Raw genomic sequence first — 18,206 nt, 5'->3', positions numbered from 1 at the left:
CTCAGGAAACTTATGTTCAGATATAGAAGTTGCAGTCACCGAGATGCTGATGCTAACATCGATCACTCAGTACCAGCACCAGCTCAGTTTAAAATCGGTGGTGGTAGTGTCTCTTAACACCTTTGTGATGTTTCCTTGTACTGATTGTGTCTTTGGGTTCCTTTTGACCAGCTTGCCAGCCTGGGAGCTTTGGGGTGAACTGCCAGAAGAGGTGCAGCTGCGGAGAAGTGCCATGTGATGCGAAGACAGGACAGTGTATCTGCCCAGCTGGGAAGACTGGTGCTACCTGTGAGCAAGGTGTGTTTGGTGGTGGGCTAAGGTAGTGAGGGTCTTGCTTTGACAGACCCAGTAACAAGTGGAATTAATCTGTTTCCCCCTAAAACCACTGCAATGCAATAGGGAAGGGCAAAGGATAAGTCTTGGTGCAGGGTGTACGGCATCAGCCATGAGGGTTTACTTGTGAGGGAGGGGGTGATTTGCTTTACCCTGACCCATCACATTTCAGATGTGTCCAAGTGCTTCTGACATCACTGTATTGGAAACCAAACAGAAAACCAGGCATGGCATGACAGAAGTGGGAAGAGAACCCTTTGTCTGTCTCTTGATGTGTTCTCATATGCTGTGGTACAGAGGTGTGTAGAGATAATACAGCAATCCTTCATCCGGCTTAGTTTTACTGTGATCGTTTTAAACTTCAAGGAGGTGGCAGAAATCTGCAATTGCCTTGAAAACAGGAAATGTCCTTGGGAGCATCTCACGTGGTGTTTTTCCCTAGATTGCCCAGCTGGCTGGTGGGGACCAGACTGCCAGTCCTCCTGTGAGCCCTGCGCCAATGGGGCACCGTGCAACAGAGAAACCGGGGCCTGTGACTGCCCCCCCGGCTACACCGGGGCATCCTGCTCTGTGGGTAAGCCCCCCATGACAAGAAAGTCAGTTGGAAAATTCAGCTTGTGTTTTGATTTTAAGCTTCTGGCTGTTTTGTTTGATGCTTTTTATGTTAAACACTGATCCAAGGTAAAGGAATCTTCAGCTTCAGGAACTCCCCAGGTTGGATTTGACTTGATTTAATAGAGGAAGATTACAGATAAATGCAGATGACAAGCCAAAACCACATCCCAAATTGATGTTATCATTAGACCTAATTTCTGGCAATATATCCTTGCAAATACAGTGTTTAATAACCACAATATTTGCATTATTATTCTGGTTGCTTTGCAAGAGGTGCCAACCAGTTGCCCCATATGGCATCACTCTGGGGCTGTGTTTGCAGCAGTATTCCTTGGCGTATCTAACTCAGGGTTAAATAGCAGTTAGGATGGAAGAGCAGTACTGGTACTGTCTGCAGATCCACCAGAGATCATCTGTGCACAGCTCCTTACCCAGCCTAGGGGTATTAGAGGCTGCCTGGGCATGGCTGTCGCACTGGCATAGACAGGCCCTCAGGGGTGACACCACTTCGTGCCACACCACTCCAGTGGGATGTGTTTTTTGCTTGTTGGTCTCAAAACCTCTTTTGACAAAGGTTGGCTCAGCACTTTTTTCTCCCTCTGATGTGAGATGCACACCCAAATGCCACTCAAGCTCTTCCTGCTTTAGAGGCCTCTGCCCCAGACACCTCATATACAAATTGCAGATGTGTCTCTCATATTTATCATCTTGATTTCTGGACTCAGGTACTGCGTGTTTCGGGGGCCGAGCTGTTGCTATCTTGCTTGAAAAGATCAGTCTGCGCCTGAGTTATTATCTAGGTGAAATTGCAGCCTGTTCATCTGTTTTCAGCCTGCCCTGATGGTTACTATGGACAAAACTGCCTGCTGTTATGCAGCTGTAGTAGCGATGCTCAGTGTCACCCTGTCACCGGAGAGTGCACGTGTCCCCCTGGCTGGACTGGCCATGGCTGCAAACACCATAAGTCAAATGTGGGTTCCATCCCCAGGGCCCAGGGTACCTTCCGGGGACCCATCTGCACACGTAGGGACTGGCTCTGTGTTTGTTCTTAGCCTATTAAGATTTTTTAATATACTTCTGCTAATCTTATTGCTTCTGAAATTGTGTGTTTATGGGTTTGCACAGCCTGGGTGGTTATAATCCTTAATTATTTAGATTCAAAGTATTGAAATAGATGGCTGATGAAGTGCAAAGTATTGATATAAGCTCTTATTTCAACACTATGGATCCCTTTGCCCACTACCATCTGTCCTGTCAGTGTTTTGACTGACAGACAGTTTTGGTTTTCATTTTCAGTGCAGATTAGTTCGAAGATTAATTCTCAATTTTTCATTTTGTTTAGGGGAGATTTATTCAACAGGTGAGTGTCATGTACAGTTGTGTGTCTTAAGGTCACTTCTTAACTTGTGAATATAAATGCTGGGAGAAATTCTGTTCTCTGGAACAGCAGAGCATCCTTCTGTTGACTTTAGCATCGCTCTCCATATCGATGCCAGTGTGAAAGTGTAGATTTGCCCTTTTTGGTTAGCACCGTATAAATGTTAAGCCATTCTACTTGATTCTTTCCTTCGCCTTGTTTCGTGACTTTTCTGCTTGATTTGTTATGATCCCCCTTGCAAAAGGCCAGCAGAATACAAACCTTGTTATAAACTTTGTCTTAAAATCCTATAAATTTATTGCCACTCCTGGCAGCAGTAAGTCTTGGACCTGGCTTCTTGGGGTCAGTGCTGAAGAAAACTCTGGGAAAATGTGAAGTTATTTTAAAAATCAAACCACCTGAACCATTTAGACAGCTTTCCATAGCTCCCCAGTCTGTCTAAAGAATTAAGAGACCGCAGCAAAGAAAAGGCTTTATTCAAGGTAAGATCATTGAATCATAGGGGTTGGAAGGGACCTCGAGAGATCATCGGGTCCAACCCCCCTGCCAAAGCAGCTCCCCAGATCATATTGCACAGATAGGCATCCAGACGGTTCTTGAACATCTCCAGAGATGGAGACTCCACCACCTCCCTGGGCAGCCTGTCCCAGGGCTCCCTCACCCTCACTGTGAAAAAGTTCTTCCCCATGTTGGTGTGGAGAATCTGAGAGAAGTTGTACTTCAAGGATGTCTCAGTAAGGCAGCTCTTCCTACTATCGCAGGACGGGGTGGGAAGCGGATGCCCAACTCCAAAGCCAGGTTTTTGTTGCCCTAATTAACATTTTTGTCCTTACACAAAAGGAAGGAGATGCTGTGGTACATTGTCATAATCGTTCCAGCGTTATGTGATTTTATTTTTAGGACGAAAGCAGTAAGTTGCTTTAACAAATACGGTGACGTTTCTCTGTGGCCGTGTTGCTTTTCCCCAGTATCGTGGAGTAAATACAGAGGATGTTCACACATCTGTCCAGTTTGACCCAGGAGCTATTCTGGTTACAGGGCTTTCTGCAAAGCAAGTCAATAGCTGATATTTTATTTCCACGTAACCATGCGTTTGTGACAGGGGATTGATTGATACGCATTGACTGTGAATAATCAGGTTTCTGTGGATGGTCTATCTGCCTACGGACCCCTAATTTCAGCTGAAGTAAATCAGCTGAAATTGTATTTATTTCTATTGATCTGTGCTGCAGCAGAGAGTCTTGTCCTGTACCTTATCGAGCCATTTTGCATCTTTTCTGTTCTCTCACATAGATGTAAAATAATCTGTTAGCTGACCTCCAACTTGATTCTCACTGTAAATACTGCTTTACATTGCAGCCTGCAGCATTGGCCGTTGGGGACAGCGCTGTGAAAACACGTGTGTCTGCAATAACAGTGATGGTAGCTGTGATCCAGTCACCGGCTCCTGCTTCTGTGAGCCAGGATTCACTGGGAAACACTGCGAACAGAGTAAGTTGCCATTTCAGCAGCACCAGGAATTTCATAGACTCATAGGATGTGTAAGGTTGGAAGGGACCTTTGGAGGTCATCTAGTCCAACCCCTCTGCAGTGAGCAGGGACATCTTCACTACATCAGGTTGCTCAGAGCCCCATCAAGCCTGACTGAGTATCTCTAGGGATGGGGCCTCCACCGCCTCTCTGGGCAACTTGTTCCAGTGACCCACCACCCTCATATTGAACAACATTTTCCTAATATCTGACTTAAATCTCCCCTTTTCTAGTTTAAAAGTTACCCCTTGTCCTGCTGCTACATGCCCTCCTGAACAGTTCTTTGCAGAATTTGCAGAGCTGAGCAGCCGAAACTGTTTTTCCTGAGATTTCACCCCAGGAAGACATCCAGGCTGTACCGCCTCCAGGCTGCCCAGCAAGTCACAGGGTGCTCGGGTTTCGTCGCTGTTAGATAGTTTCCCTGATTTAAATTCCAGAAAAGTTATTTTCAGACTTGTCTTGGACTCAAGGGCAATTTTTAATGTTAAGTCCTCACATGAGCGATAGGATTGATGTATATTTAGCTTGTGGCATAAAAGTTCCCATATCGGTTTTATTTAACTGGTTTTAGGTCTGCTTCACATGTACATAACAGGGGAAAAAGCAGGAAGATTTAGGGTCCTCTATTGATTAACCACAAAAATGCGCAGTGGTCTTACCAGAGACCCATCATGTCCACTAATCTGTCTCTAACAGAGGTCAATAGCAGATGCCTTAAGAGGATAAAACCAGGCATATAGATAATTCCTGATATGTTTCTCCGGGTTTCATCAATTTATCTCCCAGGAGCTTCTTGAGACAGAAGCAATATCTCTATATTTAATGTAACTTCATTTTTTTTTCCCCCAATTAATATACCTATTTCCTTTTTTGGTTCCATGCAAACATTTGGTATCCACTTCATCTTGTGGTAATAAGTTGCATAGTTAAGCTGCTAAGGTGATGATGATGATTATTTCTATCAATGTTGTTAAAATAAATATTTTATCTATTAGTTTAACAGTCTTACAGTAGCACAGATGTAGCTTCCGGGGTCTCAGTAGTCTAGGCAGAATTAACTGCTGGTGTCACACAGAAATGTCAAAGCAATTAATCTGGAACGGCGACCTAAGACAAAGACCCCGGGAAGTTGATCTAGCAGCTCTTGTTGCTGTTGGCACACAGAGGGAGTGGAGGACAGCTAGCTGGGAAGACCAGCTTGCAGAGGAAGAGCTGCCAGCTCCACTTGTCTTTCACTTTTGACCTCTCTCAAACCAGCATCTCTGCAGACAGAAAGTAGCTGGATAGCTAGTTGTAATTTTCTCTGGCGAGGTAATCAGTGAAGCCACTGACAAAACATCTGGTAGCCCCTAATGTTGTGTCTGTGGGTTTTCTGTTCATTCAGTCTGTTTCTTTACCCCACTTCAAGTGTGTGTGTGCACAGGATTATAAAAGCCATGATTCTTTCCTGAAGATTTTATGCTGCCTCAGTGGTGAGATCTGCAGTATCCCTGGAGAGCACCTCTGCTCCCAAAGCATCTCTAGCCCCTTGCTGCAGGTTGGGCTCTTTGCTTCTGCGGCTTTGCAGGGCTTTCCATCAGGGTGGGTGTATCTGGGTGTGCATCGCAGCAGCCTGCTCCTGCTTGAGCAGGAGGTAGGATCTCTGTGATGTGGACTGTGAAATCATCTGCAAGGTGTACTGACCTGTTGCCATCACCTTGAAAGTCTCAGCTCCAGGCTAAACACTGTAGGTTTGAGGGCAGCTCAGATGAGACCCCACACACACCTATCCCTGCACAGGGATATCAGTTTTTTGCTTAGGTTCCCTAGACTCTGAAATTTCAAGTGAAAAGTAAACACTGAGGATCAAGCATTTGTATTTACTCACTGAAGTTGTGTAGGAGGTGTGATGCACGATGGTCTGCAGCTTTGGGAACAGGTGGGGTATCACACCCATTCAACTCCAGGACTGAATTTCAACTGTAATTGCAAAAAAATATACATTCAAACAACACCACACTTAAACAGTATCCTGTTATCTGACATAGATGATTGATAGCACAATTGATGATAGCAAGGTCAGTCCCTCACTATCTTTGTCTCTCATCCCAGCCTCTATGAGAGATCCAGGGCTTGGCTTTAGTTAGTAGAGAGTGACCCATGGCAGCAACCAAATTCACACGCTTCCTCTCAGTACCCACCTTAAAACTCCACACAGGCAGCACCAAACCCACCACCTTATTCCGTATGCAGAGTTGCCTTTGAAGATCCTTGTTGTTTTCTGTTCTCTCTGATTCTTTCCAGATTGCCAGAAAATTACTTTGTGGATGTAGAGGCTGAAATCCTAAACTTTTGAAAGAGCTCTGGCAATAATCTACCTAACTCACTTAGAAGGGAATTCACAAGCCCTTCAAACATCAGCAGAGGCCCTGTAATACTGTGTTTAGCCAAGTATATCTCTGTATTTCAGCCTGTCCAAAATATCTAATGTGATTTAGGCAACTGGCCCTATTTGTAATTAATTTTCCTATAATCCTGGAAGAAATTATTTTTGTGCTCAAGTGTTTTCTCTCTTCAGATAGCTGAGTGCCATGCAAATCTTTTAAAACTCCTTACATTAACTGCTGTGGAAGTGCAGTGGTTGATCTGTCTCCCGGCTGTAATGGGTTTTGCTTGGATTTTTCAAAGCGGAGCCTGAAAATGAAGTAGGCAGCTTTCAGCTTGCAGCTTCCTAAAGGAAACACACACACACACACACACACACGCACATTTCATATTTTCTCCACTTTTCTTGGGAAGGAGGATTTGCAGGAAAACAGAGGACAGGGTCTCAAAAGGGGGTGCAGAAGCTGGGAGCTTCCCCCGTCCTGGCTGATGAAGTCCCGGTGATGTTCATATAAGCAATTCCAGACCAGTGTGCAAGGTGTCATCGCGCCGAACCTGCGAAGTCGCAAGCTTTGCAGCTCTAGGAGGATATTAGTTTTGTGTGCAGAATTTAGTCTTTCAACACCCCAGTGTTTTTCTAAAACAAACCTTACTAAAACCAGCCCAACTTACCTGGGCCCCAAGGAGAATGCTTACTCACATCGGTTTTAAGGCATAATCATTACGCCTTTGTTCTTATTCTGGAAATAGTAAGAATTCCCATGTGTCTAAAAATTCCCTCTTGATCCCTGATGTGCTGCAGAATTAACCCATCATCTGGTTTTGATTCCTGTGCTGCAGGATGCCCCGAGGGAAGCTTTGGCCCGAGCTGTGAGCGCAGCTGTCAGTGCCAGAACGGAGCTGCCTGTGACCACGTGAGCGGCGCCTGTACTTGTGCGGCAGGCTGGACGGGAACCTTTTGTGAAAGAGGTACTGCTGCTCCCTCCGGTCCCTTTTGGGTTTATGCAGATGTGTGTTGGGTTTTTGAGGGATATTTTAGTGCAGAGAGCTGGTTTTTACAGTTTACGGTGCCTGGTGGAAATAAAGCATTGAACTAAACTCGGCCGTCGGTACTGAAATGCGCTCAGCAACCCTGACTCAGCAAAGCGTTTCCCCGTGTTCCCAGTGTTGGGCTCATGTTTTAATGTGGTTAAAAAGATATGTGCTTAAGACTCCTGCTGTATCACATCATTAAGAAGACTTTTTAAGCAGAGCCCTGCTATTTGAAGGCTGAGCAGAAAGATGCTTGTCCTGCCTTACACTTGTGCATCTCTGAAACGTATCAGAGAATAACACAAATCTGTGCGTCTCCCTGAAGGAGCTCTTTAAGAAGAGATATACTTCTAACTTTAATAAATCCAACAGATCATCAGCTTTTACCTGATCATTTGGTAAAGTATTGGGAGGATTGGACTGGGTTCCTTGGAGGCATTATTGTGAGTCAGTCTGTGGCATCGGCTAGGGAGGGTTGCTATCATGCTGCATCACTGTGCACATGACTAAAAATACGGTCCTGAGCACGAGAGGACCAGCATGTAGTCAGACATTATCAAAGTTGAAATGGAAATGATTGAAGATTCTACAAATAATGATCATTAAACCGAAGTCACAATTATTTCCTTTAGCAAGCAGCTTTATCAGGCAGTAGCGTTACAGCTGAGGCAAGAGGCAGCATTCGCAAGCAGCTGCTGCCCTCTGATGGGAAGGGAGATGCTCCACAGCCTAACCAGTAAGTGTGACAAAGTACCCCACCGACTTCAGTTCAAATACTGCTTGTTGCTTCCGCCCTATTTCTACCCAGGAGTTATTATACAAAATAAGTAGTATTTTCAAAGATGTGCTGCAGAGCACTACCTAGGTGGTAGGACAAGGGGAAATGGCCTCAAGCTGCGCCAGGGCAGGGCACAAAATTTCTTCACTGAAAGAGTTGTCAGGGTCTTGAACAGGCTGCCCAGGGAAGGGCACACCCTGGATGTGTTTAAAAAACACATAGATGAGGTACTTAGAGATATGGTTTAGTAGAGGACAGGTATGATAGGACTTGATGATCTTAAAGGTCTTTTCCAACTTAGTGATTCTGTGATCTCCTCCTTTAAAATGGTTTACTTGAGCTCCTGTTTCATAAGTATGTCTTCTTTTAATTGGAAAAGGAATATGGTTCACTGTGTTGTGATATAAATCTGTTGATTCCAGTGGGTACCAGAATGGGGACAGAGAGGCTAAACATCCCCTGCCAAAGTAGGTGTGAGGAATACAGAGAAGCCTGGGTGACGTCTGTCTCAGCTTCCAAATCAGTCATGTTGGATGATTTTATCTTTTTAAATTCCTGAGAGAAGGGTGTGGAGGGAAGAGTAGAATTTAGCACCTACCATTCACAAGCCCCAGGTTCCCGCATGTTTGCTCTGAAGCAGGCAGGGTGTTTGCTCTGAGCTGGCCCATGTTACCTTTTCATGTAGAAAGCTTCAACCAGAATGGTTTGGCTGCTTCCAAAGGATGAAGAGGGAGGAAGCAGTGTGGGTGGTTTGCCCTTGGTAGAACCTTCTTGGCACCTTTCCTCTGCACTTCTGTTTTTAGGGACGCAGAGACTGGCAGGGTTTCCTTCTGGCAGGGATGTGCATTTTGCTGTCCTCATGGCAATCCACCCACGCCAGCCAAGCTCTGTGCCTTGCAGATGGGAACGCAGAGATTGAGACCCAATGCAGCTGAGTTGCCTTGGACTTCTCACAGAGTCCTTCCCGAGGCTGGGAAGGACTTTTCCATCATCTGTTTTTTCCATTCAAATGTTGAAACTGAAACTTTTGCAGCCTTCTCAATTCAGGGGCCTAGGAAAAGACAGGACTTTAAAAAAAAAATCAAATATTAATAATAGTTAACAGAAATGTCAACCCTCCACATTGAGCACATTTGACCCTGCAGTCGTTGCTTCTGGTATTTTTGCATTGGGGCAGCCTGGGATCCAGATTCTAGCTGAAACAACAGTCCCAAAATTTGCCTTTGGGGTTTTTTGGCGTTGATTTTTTTTTTTTTTTAGGTGGGAAGAAAGTACTGACTGCTGTTCCTTTTTGCTGTTTTGCTGCCTTCAGAATGAAGTATGGCTGCGTAGGTTTTCATACCTGTTGCAAAACACCACTTCAGTGGCCATTTCCAAGTTCCTTCTTGGCCACAAATTTCCAGAATCTTTTCTTATTGCTGTTAATGTAATCTCAGCCCTGGCTAATTCTCAGCATTGGGCTTTTATAGTGCATCTCTATCATGAAGTTACCCAGGCTCATCCAGCTTACTCAGCCTCTGTGGAAGCACAGTTGCAAGAGTAGAAAGTTCTTGAAGGATTTATGGCATTATGGTCAAGTGAACTTGTATTTGTTATTCCAAGCATTTGTGTTACCACCTATAACATTGTCTTGACCAGTAAGCAGCATTCATCCCCTGGTGAAGGCACCCAGCCTAAGGGAAAGGCCTCATCATGTGAGTGTGCCGTGGTGTTTGAGGCAAGAGCGATGCATCAGTCATATTTCATTTTAACTGAATCAAGCCTTTCAGTTTGCCAGAATCAAGTATTTTGGAGGTATGACCCAAAATCTTGAAGGTCTCAAGTTGTGCCAGGAGAGGTTCAGATTGGATACTAGGAAAAAAAATTCTTCACCAAAAGAGTGGTGAAGCATTGGAACAGGCTGCCCAGGGAGGTGGTGGAGTTGCTGTCCCTGAGGGTGTTCCAAAAACAGGTAGACGTGGGGCTTCAGGAGATGTGTAGTGGTTATGGACAGTTGGTCTTGATGATCTTGAAGGTCTTTTCCAACCTCAATGATTCTGTGATCATGTGTGTGATCCAGTGCTCTCTGAAGAGAGTACAAAGTGTGAGGGCAGCGTGGTGGCTCAGGAGGTATTTGTAATATTCAGTGCAAATAGGTATGTACCTACATGTATCACCTCTCAGTAACACAGATGACAGCCAAAGCCACATCATCATCTGCCAGCACAGGGCAGGTTCCAGGCTAACCAGTAGCAGGAGATGCTGTTGCTCCAGGTTACCATTTCATGAGACCTTGCTGTGAATTATTCTGGAGTTGACTGAACTGTGCCAGCAGTCACAGGATGATGCCAAGAGACTTCATGCTCTTCAAAGGACTTTTGTCTGTCCATCAGCATCTCAGTCCTGCTTTGCCCCGAGTCAGCTTCACTCAACTGTTCATCTCCACTTCATATCATTTGGTGGTACTGCTGCCTCTCCAGTAGTGATGTGATCATATATGATTATATATGGTTACTGAGACACCTTGTGAAAGAAAAGTAGACATTTCTGAAGATGATATGTGCCTGCTCCATCTTTAAGCTCTGCTCAGTCCATCGGAAAATCAAACCTTGGGAATTCGGCTACAAAGATGATTAAAGACCTGGAGCATCTCCCCTATGAGGAAAGGGGAGTGAACTGGGGGCTGTTCAGCCTTGAGAAAAGAAGACTGAGAGGGGATCTGATCAATGGTTATCAATATCTTAATTGTGGGACACGGGGAAATATCCAGCCTCTTCTCAGTGGTCTGTGGGGACAGGACAAGGAGCGATGGATTCAAGTTGGAGCACAGGGAGTTCCACACCAATCTGGGAAGAATTTCTTCCCAGTGAGGATGACAGAGCCCTTCAACAGGCTGCCCAGGGGTGTGTGGAGTCTCCTTCTCTGGAGATATTCAGGACCCATCTGGAGGATGAACTGTGTAACCTGTCCTAGGGACCCTGCTTTGGCAGGGGGGTTGGACTCAATGATCTCTGGAGGTCCCTTCCAACCCCTACAGTTCTGTGAATCTGTGATTCTGTGAATCTTAGAACTTTTTCAAGAGCTGCAAAATGAGCAGAACTGTTTGGGTTTCAAAATAGTTAATGTTTGCAAATAAGGCTGAAAACAAAATAATCTGCAAAGGAATGTTTGCAGTCCGTAGAAACCACCTAGGAAAGGATTCCTTTCCATTTTCTTGAAAGCAGCAAGTGATACAACTGAAAAAATATCTTTTTTTCACAAGGTCTGGTATTACCTTGACAATGAATCATTTTCAGTGGTTCCTGGAATGATGCTACTTGCAATGCTGTCTTTTCTGTCTGTGAGGAGAATGTTACATGCCTGGGGAGAAGGTACCTTGAGGCACACGTGGAGTCCTGGCTGTTCCTGAACTGTACCAGCGATTAATGTCTCTGCTTGTCTGGACTGTGCAAAGGCAGTAATCATAGCAATGGGTGGCTTTGTAAGTCCTTTCTCTGTCCTGTTAAAGTGGGGATAATGTAAATAGTAGTTTCTCCAGAAAAGATGCCTACTGTGGTCACCCACTGCTGCTGGGCTTTGGTTTTAATGCACTTAGAGATAAGTGGGCAAGTAAGAAAAGCCCAAACCCCACCCCATATCCCAAAACCTAAAAACAGGTGGCAAGAATAGCAATGCTTTCTTAAAATAAACACTAACATCTGACATGCAGGAACCACAGGCCTCTGATGTCAGGCAGCCCAGCCACCCACGCAGCGAAAGGTATCAAGGTGTGCCTGCATTCACCGTCCCTGCTCGTGGCTCTATTACAAGGGTGCTGTGCTGAGAGCAGAGTCACCCTGCCCTGCTCCGGGGCTGCTCTGCCCTTGCTCAGGAAGCAATTGTTAACTGAGTTAGTTCTGTGAAGTGCCGAGCATCTGCTCGCTCCCACTTTGAAGGTTGTAATGGTCTTCACCGCAACGTGATTTTGTTTAATTTCATTCACCGCTGCTCTGGTTCGTGGTGCATGACCCAAGGCGTGTGTCCGGTTGCAGGGTTGGGCCCACAAAAGAATTATCCAGTTTACTCCTTGATCTGACCGAACATCCCAAAATATCACACAATTATCCCATGAATTGGAAGCAGCAGGAGCCTCGGTCCTTCCCTACAGTGTGTTTATTAACTGACACATTAATAACGGCACCGTGTGGCCCTTACGCAGTGCAGTGCTCCAGGTTGGCATTTGCACCACTGCCTGAATTAGCAGGGCTTCAGGCCAGGCTGCTGGGGCTTCTCTCAGGGGATTTCAGTGGTTACTCATCAGCGTGAGACAGCCTAGCGAGAGTTCTGGTTTAGTAAGAAAAGGTAAAAATAAATACCAGGCTGTTCTGGGAATAGCTGACAACATGGTGACCAAAAACTTGTCAGCCTCTGAAGCCACTGCAGGTTAAGGATAAGTCCTTTCTTGTACTCTGTGCCATGTGTGCTACTGGAGCATAATAAATCAGGACATGAAGGTTGAAACCACATTGCTGGTGGCTCTTCCTTATGGGTTGGTAACGGCGCTCTCCTCACTGTGAACCAAAGAGGGGCTGATGGATGCTTCAGTTTTGTATCGGCACGAGGCATTCTTCTGAGACAGTGTGTACTTGGAGGGTGGTGTGAGCCTGAAACCTTTTCCGTGCCAACAGAGCAGCTGCAGCCTGGACAGGATGAAGGGAAGAGAGCAGCCTTTTGATTTTGAGTAGGTGAAACATCATGTAGCCACAAGCTGAGCAGGAGCTCTGAGAATAGAGAAGCCAAAGCAGATGGGGCAGTGTGTCACGCTGCCGCTGTCTCAAGGTCCACCTTTGTCTCTAGCTACTGATACTGAATTTCCTCCCCATTGCAGCATACAGCAGCTCTTTCTGTTAGAGGACTGAGTTCACATTTGTGGAAGAGGCAGTATGAGTAGACTGGGACAAAGAGCCTGGCATGAAGAAGAGACAGGGCAAGAAAAGGGAGAGATCCAGCGGTGGATACAGATGGATAATGGTGTTATTCTGACCTGAGAGAGAGCTGTGCCAGGAAGGTGGCTGGGTAGTGTATGGCATGATGCATCATCATCATCATTGCTCTTGGGAAGTCAATTGTTCTTATTTCACTGTAGAAGTATGTGAATTGCACTTTAAATACAGGCTTATATTGAACAAGGAGGACAAAGAAGTGAGTCTTATGACATAACTCTGTATTTAATGAGCACCAGCAGTCCTGAGACTGAGTGATTTGGGGTTCTGTGGAAGGAATGGCATACAATTGTGCACCTACACATTGTCATTTAGTATAACGTAACTATATGTGTACCTACATAATGTGAACACACAGACACACAGGTAGGCAGACAGAGAGGTTAAATTAAGGCTACAAAGACAAGATGATTCCTAATTATTTCTTTTCCTTAACTCTGCATAGCAGCCTTAACAATCTTGCAGTGCAGCACTTTGGGTATGATGTGGCCCACTGACAGGCACCGTTGGCTTATTTTCACCGCTGTCAACACTAGTACAGATGTAAATTGAATCCGTGGGGCTGCTCTTCCCTACACGTCCTTGATGTTGTAGGTACCGAGCTCCTTTAAGCTCCCTGGAGTTGTTCTGCTACACTTAATTTGTCTTGTTTTTTTCTACTCATTCTCTTTGCCAGGTTTTCATTTTCAGCGCTGAGCAGCAACACTATGGCTTATGTTCAGCATTAACAAAATCTTTAGAAGGATGTCAGGAAAGTGAATTGGAACATAAGTTTTGCATTTCAAAAGACAGGGAGATCAGCAGGGATGACCCCCGCCCCCCCCCCCCCTCCTTGCATTATGTTGAATTATTTCCTTTCTCCTCTATCCATTACAGAACCACAAGTACTGGCCTGTGTGAATCCAGATCATTCTCTCTTCTGTTTTGTGGCTTTTCAATATTCTCAGCCATGTTTTTCTACATGCTGGTGTAAAAACAGGTCATGTTTTGCTGAGATACACATGGCAGCATTGTGCAGGCTTAACCTCTGAAGCACCTTCCACGGCCACAGGGTGACCTGTGATGAAACACCCATGAAAAGATGAGCTGCACCCCGTGTTTTGACGCCTCTGATCTAGACTTTATACAAAAAAGAAATGGGAACTTGGCTCAGAAAAGGCTGTTTTGCATTTTCAGCTTGTCCGGATGGATTCTTTGGGCTTGACTGCCACCAGGTGTGCAAGTGCAAGAATGCTGCCGGCTGCGACCACGTCCTGGGAACATGCCGCTGCCTTCCCAGCTGGCTGGGAGAGACCTGCGAGCAGCGTACGTACAGCCTGTGCTCACCATCCCTCTTCACAAAGCCCTTTCAGTGCTAACATGGGTTTCTTCTAGGAATGTAGGATGACCTACCAGGGTACAATTTTAGATAGGTCACATTGCTTCCCAGGGATGCCAGAAAAGGGAATAATTTTTAGTAGCTGTGTAAATAATCAACCTCTTTTTATTATTTTTTTTAAGCTGCTGTTGGCACTTGTCAAATATTCTAAGTATCAGGTTTTAAATAGCAGAGCTGTCTCCCACCATATGACGAATCTCTGCTTTTTATTTTTGTGTGCCATTGAGAGATGAAATGTCTCTCTTGCTGATGTATCTCAGGATCAGCTACAAAGTGACAGGTTACAAATGTGCTAAGTGGAAAAATCAGAGCTAGGGACTATTTTTTACTTAAACATGAGAAAATAGGGGGTTTTAAACTAATTCTTAGAAAAAATATGTGATTTTTAAAAAGTCAGCCTCCTGGATTTTCCAGAAGTATAGATTATCCCACAATCCTTGAGCAAAGAAGGCAGGTTTGTATCTTTGCATGTATACATACATAAAATTGACTCTTCTGAGAAATGGTTCACTAAATTTCAGGGGAAACACAGTTATTTTCCTTAGCTGCATGGCATTTACATATGGGGACCACTGAGCCAATCTGCAAAATTTAGCAAATATGTTTTCTAAGATTTTCAGGGTTTAGCTTCTCAACTTCCTAGTTTCACCTTAGGATGATGTCACAGCCTAGACTTCCTTTTGAAAATGCAACTGCCATCTGCAGGACTGTGTTGTAGATCTGGAGTCCGAAGCAGTGGTGTACAAGGTGCCAACTTGTGGGGAGAGGACAAGGGGCAATGGCCTCGAGTTGGAGCACAGGGAGTTCCACACCAACATGCAGAAGAACTTCTTCACATTGAGGGTGACAGAGCCCTGGGACAGGCTGCCCAGGGAGGTGTGTAGTCTCCGTCTCTGGGGATATTTAGGACCCATCTGGAGGCTGACCTGTGTGACCTGTCCTAGGGAGCCTCCTTTGGCAGGGGGGGTTGGACTCAATGATCTCTGGAGGACCCTTCCAACCTCTATGATTCTGTGAATCTGTGAACTTTCATTGTTAGTGAATTCTTTCCTAAGGTTTCTGTAATCCATACGATGTGGATTTCTGCAGTAGAAAATCAGTTTGATTTAGAAAATAGAGAGAAAGGGTACCGGTATGGAAACAATTATATCTCCTAGGCATGCACCATGATATAATCAGCTCTGCTTGCTCCTCACAAAATATTTCGGTCATTTGCCCCTCACCATACAGCCTGTCTTCTGAAAGGGCTCCTGCTGCAAAATCCCTTTGGTTTACAAGAGGGTCAACACCAGAGAATCTCTCTGTTCTTTAGATATTTCTGCAAAATCACGTTTTGCCCTCTCGTGCCTCCCACCCCACACTGGCATGCTTGGCTCTGCCTCCCACTGCCTGAAGCTGGTGATGGTAACACTCCACTGTGGGCATAGGTTAATGAGAGCACCATGAACTAAAAGCAGAGCCAGAGCTGTGTAGCCATGTGACAGAGCTGAAAAGGTGCTGCTGAACAGGTACAGTGTTTGCTTCTTGGTCACAGCCCACTTTTACTGCCCTTGGGCTGAGCCATGGCATTGGCAGCGTGTCACCCTGGTCCTTCCCTGCTCTTCACTCTGCATTACGGATGGGAAGTTTGTTCCTACATATTTTATGCAATTCAATTAAGAAATGGAACTCATTTTGTCAATGGCCTTCTGTGCCCCCCTCCATCCACGTGAGAAAGGATTGTCTTGCGCTGCAGCCATTAGAGTTCTGTGCTGGGTTGATTTATTCATCATGCTGGTGAACATGCCAAAGCCTCAGAGGTCTCCTTTGCCTGTGAGCAAAAGAGCGAGGTCAGTTAACAGCGTGTGGAGTAACCTGCTTTTCTCTGGGCCAAACAATGAATCTTTGAGTCTTCGTTTTGATTTTAAGACAGTACCTCAGCCAGATCAATCCAAAGCTGCTTTGAGAAGGACCCCAGGTTGGAGACATGGGCTCACCACTCCCTATCCTTGTTGGGTGTTTAATATTCACCTTGCTGGTTCCTGAGACTCGCCAGCTCTAGCAGCTGGAAGGACAGCGCTCGTGTTCATGTAATCAGATTGCAGGCAATGTGCTGGAGGATATTGAGGAATAATTTTGACATCATGGGATTTGAATTGATCTTAAGCTGGCCATGCAGTGCATTTTATACACTGCTATCTAATTATGGGCCATACAGACAGTAATGCCTTTTGTTGGAGCTGCCATTACGAGACTGTGTTTTTCAATTCCTTGTAAATGAATTATATTAATCTGGGATGAAATCTGCCAACCAAGCTCTGCCTCAGCTTAAGGTTGTGTTTGGTGACTACTTTTTATTTTATTTTTTTATTTTGGGGTGTTTTTTTTTGAGGTTCAGCTTAAGGTATTTTAGATTTCCAAGAAGGAGAGTTTGGGAAGATGCATTGCCTGTGTTTAAAAGAAACTCTTACATTGAGTGCCACGATGCCTCAGTGATACAGAAGTGAGGCCTTGACAATTGGTATGCCTTTATGGCAGAGATGTAACCTTCCTTTCTGTCTGCAGACTCCTCTGAGTTCTGCAGTTCCTAAAGACAATCAAACAGAAAAACACCAAAGACAAACCCCTGATGTTGTGTGTAGGCTGTAGAAGCTGAGGGCAATTCAGTATCTGCTTTACCCTGCTCTGTTAGTACAAAAAGTGTCCCTTTCTGGAGCTTCGGGATTGGTGGGATTTCACAAGAGCGGTTCCTTGGGGGTAGAAGGAGACCACATTGGTTTGCAAAATAAATGGGTATGGAAAGATCAGGTCTGACAGAGTGTCTGCTCTCTGGTAACCAGGGGTTTGACACTGTGTGGTATGTGAGCACTTGACTGAGCTTTAAAAGAACAGGGATTTCAGAATCTTCATTTTGGATTCTTCAAAGAATCTTCATTCTTGCAGAAGATTCAAAGAATCTTCATTCTTGCAGAAACTTCATTTTGGGAAGAGTAATCTACACGAGAGGCATGAAACCAAAGCTTCTGAGAACTCTTTTGAGCTTCAGTGCCCATCATTTTCCTACACTCTCCAAGGCTTTCCATGACTGTTGGCTTCCAGCCTGAAAGTTTTGGTCTCCAGTTTCACATGTTCCTTACTCTGGGTGTGAAAAGGTATTTTAAAGACTGCAAATGGATAATCCCTCTTCTTACTAAGAAAGGGCACAGAGAGGAAAATTTTTGATGCAGGAAAAGTCTAATAATTCAAACCTTTCTCTTGCTTCTTCCCTTTGCATTCATCATGAGGAAAGGAGAAGTCCCATGGTTATTTGTACATTCATTTGTGGAACTTCATACAATACCTTCAGTATAGTTCTTGTTATCTTACTCTTCAGAAAAGTAGTTTGACAATCAGGATTGTCCTAGAGAGAAGCTAAAAAAATTTCTATTCACCCAGTAGAATAATAAAAATTTTATTCTCCAAAAATTCCTGCTTTTTTACCAGAATTTTCACTGGAAAACTCTTTTGACTTCTCAGTAAGAATAACAAGAGCTTTGCACACATACTCCCAAAACCTTGCACGAACCACTAGTAACCAGTCAGTGGGACCTGGTTCTGAGCTGGTTTTTCCTTTGGCTTGGTTATGCTATAGTTCTGGTCTGTATTGTGGAAATATTTAGTTCTGCTCCCAAGACTGAGCCAGAGCTCTGTAGGATGGGCTGAACCTTTAACTTGGCAACCAAGCCTCATTTGCAGAACAAACTTTTAACTGCGATGGGACTGAGCTCCTGCGCTTTCTTGTGGTTTCAACACGGATGGAGTCCAAGCGATGACAAAAATCAACACTGTTGAAAAGCCCTGGGAGAAATGGTGTCTGTG

The 18,206-nt window shown here is 44.9% G+C and overlaps 1 protein-coding gene across 1 annotated transcript in view; it reads left to right on the top strand.

Moving 5' to 3' along the window:
- The window catches only part of LOC311194588 (uncharacterized protein), a gene marked incomplete at both ends in the record, with an annotated part of 195,044 nt that overhangs the window by 157,459 nt on the left and 19,379 nt on the right, over positions 1-18,206 (top strand). Inside the window, 6 exons of the mRNA XM_084267733.1 lie at positions 172-297; positions 776-907; positions 1,780-1,908; positions 3,686-3,817; positions 7,061-7,189; positions 14,168-14,296. Coding sequence (XP_084123859.1) covers positions 172-297; positions 776-907; positions 1,780-1,908; positions 3,686-3,817; positions 7,061-7,189; positions 14,168-14,296 — 777 coding nt within the window. The remainder of the gene's footprint in view (positions 1-171; positions 298-775; positions 908-1,779; positions 1,909-3,685; positions 3,818-7,060; positions 7,190-14,167; positions 14,297-18,206) is intronic.

This window comes from Gallinula chloropus, assembly GCF_964237585.1.
Source record: "Gallinula chloropus genome assembly, chromosome: 8".
Taxonomy (NCBI): Eukaryota; Metazoa; Chordata; class Aves; order Gruiformes; family Rallidae; genus Gallinula; species Gallinula chloropus.
Note: the sequence above shows the minus strand (reverse complement) of the source record. Positions and strands in the feature narration are given on the sequence as shown.